The 10,580-nt window shown below is 33.5% G+C and overlaps 1 protein-coding gene across 2 annotated transcripts in view; it reads left to right on the top strand.

Moving 5' to 3' along the window:
• LOC135206899 (synaptogenesis protein syg-2-like) overlaps positions 1 to 10,580 on the top strand; it is a 62,351-nt gene that overhangs the window by 40,755 nt on the left and 11,016 nt on the right. For both annotated transcript variants that reach the window (XM_064238380.1, XM_064238379.1), the window contains exon 8: positions 57 to 187. In XM_064238380.1, coding sequence (XP_064094450.1) covers positions 57 to 187 — 131 coding nt within the window. The remainder of the gene's footprint in view (positions 1 to 56; positions 188 to 10,580) is intronic.

Raw genomic sequence — 10,580 nt, 5'->3', positions numbered from 1 at the left:
TATATAGTGAATAAATTTAAGCTCTAACGTCCCACTATGTTTTCTTTCTCCCCCAGATGCCCCCGTAGTCAGCGTGCACCTGGGCCACTCATTGGACCCCGAGAAGATTAAAGAAGGAGATGACGTTTACTTCGAGTGCACAGTTCAGTCCAAACCTCCAGTTCATAATGTCATCTGGAAGCACAACGTGAGTGGTCCGCCTTTTTTGTTTTCCTTTCGACACGTATATATAATCGCTCTCTCTTTTCACTTCTGGTGACTAAAGGGAATTTAGAGGTCTTGGATGCAACAGATATATTGGGATACATCCAGAAACGACCATTGGAACCGCTGCTGCTTTTGGCATAGAGGTAAAAACTCTCATGATTATATATATATTATATATATATATATATATATATATATATATATATATATATATATATATATATATATATATATATATATGTATATATATATATAGATATAAATAAATATTTTACATATATAAAAGACAACAAATGCTCTTACGATCTTATGAGCTCATTGTATTATGACTAAAGTAATATTCTATATCGCACGCGATCGATTTCATAGTCAGGTTAGCACAAGCATGGTAAAAATCCCGGAGCAAATTCTATACAGTAAAAATATAAATGTGTCTATATACATATAAAATGTATAATCAAGGCCACCCAAAATAGGACTATCTTTCGGTGATCCCGGTGTAATTCTGCATGAGCCGCGGCCCATGAATATTTAAGCCCTACCCTGTGGTGGCCTGTCCTGTTTCGTTGCTAGACGAACGATTATGACTAACTTTAACCTTAAATAAAATCAAAACTACATCGGCTGGAGTGCTGTAGTTTGGTATGTTTGCAGCCCTCTAGCCTCGGAAGTTTTTAAGATCTGAGGGCAGACGGAGAACGGCATCTAAATAGTTTTAACAGAAAAAAAAAGAAGTTATTTTGGCATGTGATGGCAGTTTCTCTAAAATGCCTCCAGTACACACGAACTATTCGTTCGCAACAATTTGCTTCAGATACAATCATTCAGATGGGGTCTTCTTCCCTTTGTTCAAATGCAGCCGATTCCATCATTCTGGAATCCCCCTCCTTTACTTCTCACCCCTCCTTTGGAGCTCGTTTAATCTCGTGTAATGCCATCAACGTTGACCAGATTGGCAACACTGAATAGGAATGAAGCGACTGTTTTCAGGAACTGCTTCAACTGTCTTGCTTCATCCTTCTCGCGTCCTCCTTTTACCAGTGAAAGATTGTGTACGGATGTGGAAATTAAGACCTTCTGATCTGATCGTACTTTGGGTTTAGAGGTAAACCGTGGCACGTCTTCGTGGAATCGCTTCAAGTTACCAGTTCTTCTAGATTTTATTCTTGGTAGCTGTTTCAGATGAATGGCGACTTCTCTTTAGTGCGCTGGGTTTTGATCCATACGTGTTTGACTTTAACGCCGTCGTTATTGGCATGGTTGAATTTAACTTCCATTATACATCTCTAAAGGTCCTTTCCATCTGCTTCGCAAATGCAAATTTCTGGTAAAATTGCTCTCGATCACATCAGTGCAATTCCAATTCTCACTCTTCGTTATACAAGTCGGGCTTTACTATCTAACAGATATTTTGTACAAAGTATCTGTTGGACGAGCCCTTAATCCAATTCCCTTACCAATGCGGAATTCTTCGCTTTCTCCATATTTCATGAAATATCTGAACAGCTCCAAAGGTTAATTTGATCTTGCTTGAGAGTAAATGTTTGTTAGCTCTTCTTTTTTCATCACAATGACGAAAAAAAGGGAATGCCATGTACATGTATGTATTCAAATGAGTTACAAAATAGTTATTATTATTATGCAGATGGAACAAGTCCATAGGGTTGCCTTGAAATTTAAGCTTTCACAGAATATGGTGGCCATTCGGAAATAAGAGAAGGTAAACAAAAATACAGAAAGAAGAAATCTCACTTATTAAAAAGAAAAGAAAAAAAATTAATAAATAGATAAAAATGTAACAAAATTTAAGAATAGCATTAAGGTAGTGTACTCATTGCATCTTCCTCAGTAACTCATTTTAAATTTGCCTCCAACTAAAGAGAAAATTTGCTTGAAACTGATGAAGCGATGATCAACTCGCTACCACTTGCGGAAGCAAGGATTTTTAACACCTCCCTTTCCCCAGTGTTTCAATTTTTTTTTTTTTTTCATGCGATACTACTTCATATTGCTTCATATTCTCAAACCGTAGTTTGAAAAGCCTATTTCCAATTTTACAAGATAGTATATTTTAGTCTAAAGATATGACCAAAAGAAAGAAAGGAAGGCCTTTGTAAGTTTTGAAGTTTTGACAGAACGGGAAAGTTTGTATGAGAATTTGCGCCTTCCTGACACAGTGTATTATGACTTATTTTGTTACAGACATATGATATGGGAAAAAAGGAGACATTCTGTGTATACGTTCAGCTTTATGTGATGTGTGTACGTTCAACTTTACTCACATAAGTATATATATATATAATATATATATATATATATATATATATATATATATATATATATATATATATATATATATATAATACATATACATATAAAAGTTTTTTGAGCACATGTAGATATTCACACGTTCTATATAAAACCTCAGTAATAGTGGAACACATGGAAATATATTTCATTACCTTTCGAGAAGAATGACCATTGTTCTTTCCGAACGAAAGGTGAACCCTTAATAAAAAATGAAAAAAGCAGGAACATTTTTCATACTGAAAGGTAGACCGGTCATGCAAATGTCGTGCACGCAGAAGTGGCTTACCCAACTTTAATAGATTAGCTGCATTGATTACGTGTTTTGTCATTGCAGCATTAAAAAACAATCTAGTTTAAAATTGATTAGCTGCACTGAATACGTGTTTTGTCATTGTTGCATTGAAAAAAAATCTAGTTTAAAATTGATTAGCTGCATTGATTACGTGCTTTGTCATTGTTGCATTGAAAAAAAATCTAGATTAAAATTGATTTGCTGTATTGATTACGTGTTTTGTCATTGTTGCATTTAAAAAAAAAACAATCTAGTTTTAAATTGTTTTTCATACCTTCGTTATAGCTTTAAGTCGACTTTTACGTTTCTTGCTTGCCTGATAATCAAATATTCTACACTTTTCGTTTTGTTTAAATTTATAGCATAATTCTTTGTACCTCTTTCGGAAAATAGAACTTTTTTCTCTCCTTTCCCAGCAAGTCATCAATTTCTTTGTACGTTTGAGGTCCATGTCTTGTCTATACACGTTGTACCACGTACTCGTCACTGAATTACATGCATTTCTGCGCAGGTCATACCCCCTCAAGTTGTATTTTCAATAAAATCGTTGCAGATCACCATAGGCCACTTAAGTGAACACTAAATTTAGTCAACAATAGTAAAGTGACCAAAGAGGAAGTTTTGTGACCCCAAAGGTATTAATTGTTTTTTTAGTCAATCATTTTAAACCTCATACTGAAAGCTGTCGAGAACTTATGGGTTTAATTATTGCCTGTCGTTATAATATCAGCAGCCAGAGGTAAATTTTGAGGAAAAGAGAGAAAATCTCTTTTTATATACTTTAACTTTCAAGGCATCAGTGCAAAAACGAAAAACCTACTACTAGCAATGCTATGCAATAATCATTGGGGCCTCTCATAATAACAGCATGCGAAGGGCTCCAACGCAATTCCAATGAACCGTCATCATTTTACCCTTTCCACTGATCCATGGTTCGGTTTGATAACGCAATGTGTCTGTCTATCAGCTTGTACTGCAGAACCGATGGGAACGGAAGGCTTATTGGTGATTGGATTTGATGCTCGGTTTCCCCTGCCATTCCCTGATCACAATAGATTCATCCGGTAAATCTAACTTGCCGTCGCAAGATTTGATGCCAAGGTTTATGGTCTCCCTTTAATGGAACGGAAGATGGGATTACTAGACAAAAACACTCAGGTATGGGGCCGACACACTCGTATACTCACTACGATCACGTAGAGTAAAGGCAAAGATATAAAAAAAAAGGTATGCGGACAACTAGTAAACACTAAACCACAGGAATCAATTAAATATTGTTTTTAAATTCACCAAAGGATAAATCAAATAGAGGAAACTGAGTTAACGGGAGAATTTCCAAGATACCTGACTGATGGAAGAACTGATCCTCTTTAAGCAAAATAGAACAAAACGCGTCTGCATTCATGTAAAAAGAATCATTTTCGACTGCAAAAATGCACATAAAATTTCTCTCTCTCTCTCTCTCTCTCTCTCTCTCTCTCTCTCTCTCTCTCTCTCTCTCTCTCTCTCTCTCTCTCTCTCTTTCTATTGTATGTAAAGTATTCATAAGAGAATAACTCATCAATAAAATTAATGGCAATACTTACATATATATATTATATATAATATATATAATATAAATAATATATATATAACATATATATATGATATATATATATATATATATATTATATATATATCATATATATATATATATATATATATATATATATATATATAATATATATATATATATATATATATATATATATGTATCCTATATACATATATATATAAACAACACACACTTCACTCACACACACACACACACACACATATATATATATATATATATATATATATATATATATATATATATATATATATATATATATATATATATAATGTATTTTCAAATCCCATACTTTTCACAAAAATAATAATAAATAATAATAAATCGATGAAGACAAACCCATTGTGAAACTGTTTTCCTAAACCCTATTGATATAAGTGAATCAAGAAATATTTCCTTTATATTAAAAGAATATTTTTTTTATGAATTAACGTTTTCAAGTTTTCATTTCCTTTCAAAAAATAACAACTTACGGAATACAACGCATTTAATTGCAGCGTTTTCATTAACCTAGAAACCTTTCGCACGATATTAAACAACAGCAAAAAATTGAGATTGTTGATGGTATGAGAGAGAGAGAGAGAGAGAGAGAGAGAGAGAGAGAGAGAGAGAGAGAGAGAGAGAGAGAGAGAGAGAGAGAGACGCAATGATTTTACGGTCTAACTGGACAGTAATGCAGTTAACCTTACGACAATCAATATGATAAATAGTTGATATTTTGTAATACAGAGTCGTTACCAGGGTTTGTCAAGTACGTCTGGATGTGAGATCAATATTAATGTCATCTTAATAAAAATATTACTATGCTCTCTGTATATACTTACTTTCAACTCAGTTTTACAGGGAAGCATACACAATCCTTCTGTAGAAATGGGTGATTGAAATTACTGTTACAATTATTAAGTTACAGATTAACAAGGCGACGGTAAAGATCTATGGTGGCATAACAGTGCAATGTTATCATAACAAGGAGAATGGGTGGCATATCTTGGTTGTAAAAAGAAAGGCATAACAGAAGTTGATAAGAGAAGAACTGTCAGGCTATTCACAAAGAGAAGGGTGTGTGAAAGTATGGAACAAAAGCAATACATTACTGACATGGGATCAGTAAGGTCACGATTCTTTCAGTAAAGTTAAGCAGAAAAGAAATGCCTGCGCAGTGTGTATGGGGTAACGAGGAATGATGAAAAAATGAGAAATGTACATGTACAGATATTCACAGGAGGTTATGGCAACATTAGCACAGGCGATAGAATGAATACGAATAATTTGACATGATTATTTCATAAGAAAAGTAATGAAGACGATAGGCTGTTGAAAAGATCGTATAATTAGAAATGTTAGTGGAAGGAAGGGACGAGAACCAAGTAAGTGGCAGACAGGTGGTTCGAAAAGGGTATCAAATTGGAATTTTGCTTATTTTCAACTCCTATGTATGAGTATGAACAGGCTAATATTTTGTATGTTTTTTGTACATCAATTTCATCTAAACAATTCATTATCTAAACCAAGTATGTTGCTTTGATCATTGTGCTGCTTGTCCTCTTGAACCAACGTTTTGTTAAGTGAATAACTTATACACATATTGACATGCACAAACATAAACACACACACACACACACACACACACACACACACACACACACACATATATATATAATATATATATAATATATATATATATATATATATATATATATATATATATATATATGTGTGTGTGTGTGTGTGTGTGTGAGGGAGAAAGAGAGATTGAAAAAGGCATAACAAATAGCCCACTAAATAAGGAATCATAAAACATCGTCCTGGTACCACATTGACCCAAGCTGTCTGCTTCATTTTTGAAACTATAAATAGGGGTCACTTTAGAGAGACCGTAAGCAACAGAGAGTAATGACAGATATCAGTCACGAAAGAAAACTGACAGGTAATGGACGTTAGGCTTTTTCTACCAAACAAACCCGATTGAAACATTTTTTACGATATGGATGTTGATGCTCTGTGCGAGAGATGTCACGAGAATCGTTTTCTTTTTGGAGCATCAGACGAGACAGACATTGGTATAATGTTAGATTTTGCTTCTTTTTTATGCATCGTTTCTCACTTGTTTCCTGTTGGACTGTTAAAATGATTCGTGTTTGTTTGGGATTTTTTCTAACATGCTCCTATTGCCCTTAAAGGTGATGGCTCCAGATGGTGCTGGTATGTTTCTCGGTAAGATTTTCTGCGATGAGGTTATTACTCTAAAGCGGTGGTTCTCGGATTCTGGGTGACGACCTCAATTTTATCGGATCGCAGGGACTGCACAGGAAAATTATCACGCTTTCAGTGTATTTCAGTTACTTAATTGAATTCATCTATTAACCACAAATTACGTACGTAATGTATGTTCATCCTCCCGCCACATCCTCCCTCCTTCTGGAGCCCCCCTAATGGTGTCTGTAACAGGAATGACTCCTGTATTCTGTCAATTTAGTTTTTTGAATGAACAGCAGTACCATGAATCCTATCAGTTTAGTTTTATAAATGTAAAGCAGTGCTTTAGAATTTTTAATTTAGTTGTGAATGAAAAGCAGTGCCATAGATTCCATTACTTAGTTCTGTGAATTAAAAGCATTGCCATAGATTCTATTAATTTAGTTCTGTGAATGAAAAGCATTGCCATGGATTCTATTAATTTAGTTTTGTGAATGAAAAGCAGTGCCATGAATCCTGTTATTTTAGTTTTGTGACCAGGAAAAACAGTGCATGGATTCTATTAATTTAGTCTTGTGAATAAAAAGCACTGCCATGAATCCTGTTATTTTAATTTTGTAAAAATGAAAAACAGTGCCATGGATCCCGCTAGTTTAGTATTGTGAATGAAAAGCTGTACATATTTTATTTTCAAAATAGTGTATATATCACTGTCCTTTTTCTTTCTCTTTACTTTACTCTGGGTCGTGAAGGACTGACATATTCCAAATGGGGTAGTTCACGAAAAAAGTTTGAGAACCACATGTCTATAGTCTCTCTTGGCAGTGGTTATAAATGGCCGCTTTCAACTAACAATAGGGTGTCGAATTCATCTAGTTCAACGGAGATCAATAGCATTTTAAGCAAACTGGATTTATCAGGACTCTCCTGTTGGATGGCACTTACTATGCTTGGTTTTTTTTCCATCTCTCCACCCGCCTGTGGTGTTTGCATATGGTAACACTGCGTCCCGGGCTTTAGATAATTACATTCAGCTTACATTCAACAATAATAATATCCTATTTCGAATATTAATGGTGTAATTCGCATACAGTAAATTATTAAAACACTTTTCAGTTGCAAAGGTGCACCCAGATATCCTTTTATTTACCTAAAACTTACACATAGCGTAATTATCTAAAGCCCGAGACGCAGTGTTACCATACGCAAACACCACAGGCGGGTGGACAGACGAAAAAAAAAACATAGTATAGTGAAGCCCATGAAGACAATTCTTTGGCGTACTCCTCAAAGGAAAGTTATGAGAAGTACCTGATTAGAAATATCTTTGTAACAAATGAGGTGAGCAGATATTCAAAATAATGAATTTGAATAGAGCCATCTAATACCATGAAAAAGACGAACAACCACAACCGCTTCCCAGAAATAAGATAACAGGCCTTCGACCGAAAGCATGCCTAAAGAAAGATTAAAAAAACTATTCTTTAATAATTTTGGCCAACTGCTTTGGAAGGGAAAAATGCTGTAAGGCGATTATCAAGATTTGATTAAATTGGGGTAACAGTGCAAGAAAGGATGATGAGATTTGGAAATAGCTCTGGAGATATCAAAGGGGTGGAAACAGCATTGATGAAAAAAATTCCAAGGATTATGATTACGAGATGCGGGCAGAGAGCTTTCAGACAACTTTCATTATAATTTAGTTTGTAAGGGAAGTTAGTGTAAAAGTTCCAGAAGATTCTGAAGCCACAAAATTATTTGAGGAGACTTAAAAAAAATCACGATGAGCAAGTAAAAAGTTCATATCATAATAGGAAGATTGATTTTTTTCCGGCTGGGGGGCGAGGGGTGGTAAATAGAAAACGGCTTTACGTAAAGGGAAGCAAAACTGGAAATCTGTATAAATGTCCTATTGCAAAATTAACCTATGTACTTTGATGAAAAGGAAACATTGTGAATTTTGACATTCACATGTTATAATGGAAATTAAAGAAGACTCGAGAAGGAAACGGCATAATATGAGAACCTGAAAATGATGGAAAAGTGTAGTACGCAAGTCACGTGTAGTAGAATTTACCCATTATAGAGTTTCCAGGTAACATAGAATAAACGAAAGAGATGGCTGTCAAATGTAACCACAATAGATGCGAATAAAGTGGCAGACCAAAATACAATTTAAATAAATATATGCTGGTGTTCCTCCGAGGAAACAGAATTAAAATCTTGCTTGTGAACAGTAATTACGACCGCACCTTTAAGGCTTTTGACCTCGGGAAGATCTGCAACAGCCTGGAAAGAGTGCAGGAATGAAGTCGAAAGAGGAAATTCTTTTTTTTTTTAGCCATTATTGGAGTTACAACAAGAGGAGAAGAGAATGGATATTTGAATGGGTATTAGAGTGGCTTTTAAAATTAAATATCAAATTGCAATTCAATAACAAAATAGACTGGAGTAGACACTACAGACAACTGACGCTATGGAATTCTAACAAATTTGTGTATTAATATATCTGTCAGATATTTTCAGTCGTTGGTAAAATAACCGGAAAAACCTAAGTTTGTTTTTTTAATGGATGTCGAGCGCGACTTGTGTTATTTAATAGTACTAAGAATTCGTATGGATCATGATAATTTCAAGTTCTTCTGAATAATACAGAATTCCACGAGGTAACGCAAAATCCTCAAAATATGCCATTGGCTACATATAGGTACATATTATGATGTTCCTAATTCCAGGTGATGATCATAGCCATATCCCAATAGATATTTCCTTTCCTAACCTACTTAGCAATTTGGAAGAAAGAATTTGTTGCTGAAGATCCACAAAAGCTCAAATTTTATTGCACCCCATGCCCCACCCACAAAATCCTTTGAACTCTTCATCACTAAGTAAACTGTCATTTACCTATAAAATCACTTGTTATTTTTGAGTATGTATGTATGTATGTATGTATGTATGTATGTATGTATATTATATATATATATATATATATATATATATATATATATATATATATATATATATATATATATATATATTGTAAATAAATCTTCGCTTAAAACAGGATACGTCTCAGGTATAAAAGGACCAATTAAAACAGTCTTTTAATGGGCCTTTTATATACTATATATATATATATATATATATATATATATATATATAATATAGATATAATATATATATATATATATATATCTATATATATATATATATATATATATCTATATATATATAGATATATATATATATATATATATATATATATATATATATATATATATATATATATATATATATATATATCATATCATATCATATAATACATCATCTTCAAAATAAAGGGCCTAAGCTACCACATCATATGTAGTATCATCATCTGAGAAAACCTCATTCATGAGAACCTACAGTTGCTACTATGTTACTAACATCTGTTTGTTTATAATATTAATCAAAATGAAAACACATGAAAAGGAAAAATGAATGTTGCTGTGCATATTCTATACCTAATAAATATGAAATAATTTAAACAATTTCGATGTGAATTAAATTTATACTCACTAGGACCACCTTCCAAGACTGCCGTCATCCCCATTCATTTGACTTTAATGTAGATGATCCTGTGAACGAAAGGAAAATACAAATTCAGGATTAACGTTAAAACAAAAATCTATTCAAACAATATAAACTGAAAATGAATCAGATGTTGGTGTTATAAATGAAGCAACGTTGACGCGGCAACCACGTACAATCATACTCAAATGGCAATCATGTACAGTTATGCTCAAATGTGACAAAATATGTATCGTCTAAAATCTCCGACTTAATGTAACGTTACTTAGTAGTAATAAAGATTATTTTATATTATACACGTCAATGACTTTGCGAATTCGCAGCTAACGCTATTTTCCTTATGGGTATAAAGACGTGTTCGCTTTTATGCAATGGAATGATGTGCAATCTAGT

Source organism: Macrobrachium nipponense, chromosome 31 (genome assembly GCF_015104395.2).
Source record: "Macrobrachium nipponense isolate FS-2020 chromosome 31, ASM1510439v2, whole genome shotgun sequence".
Lineage (NCBI taxonomy): Eukaryota > Metazoa > Arthropoda > Malacostraca > Decapoda > Palaemonidae > Macrobrachium > Macrobrachium nipponense.
This window is presented reverse-complemented; position numbering and strand designations above follow the sequence as displayed.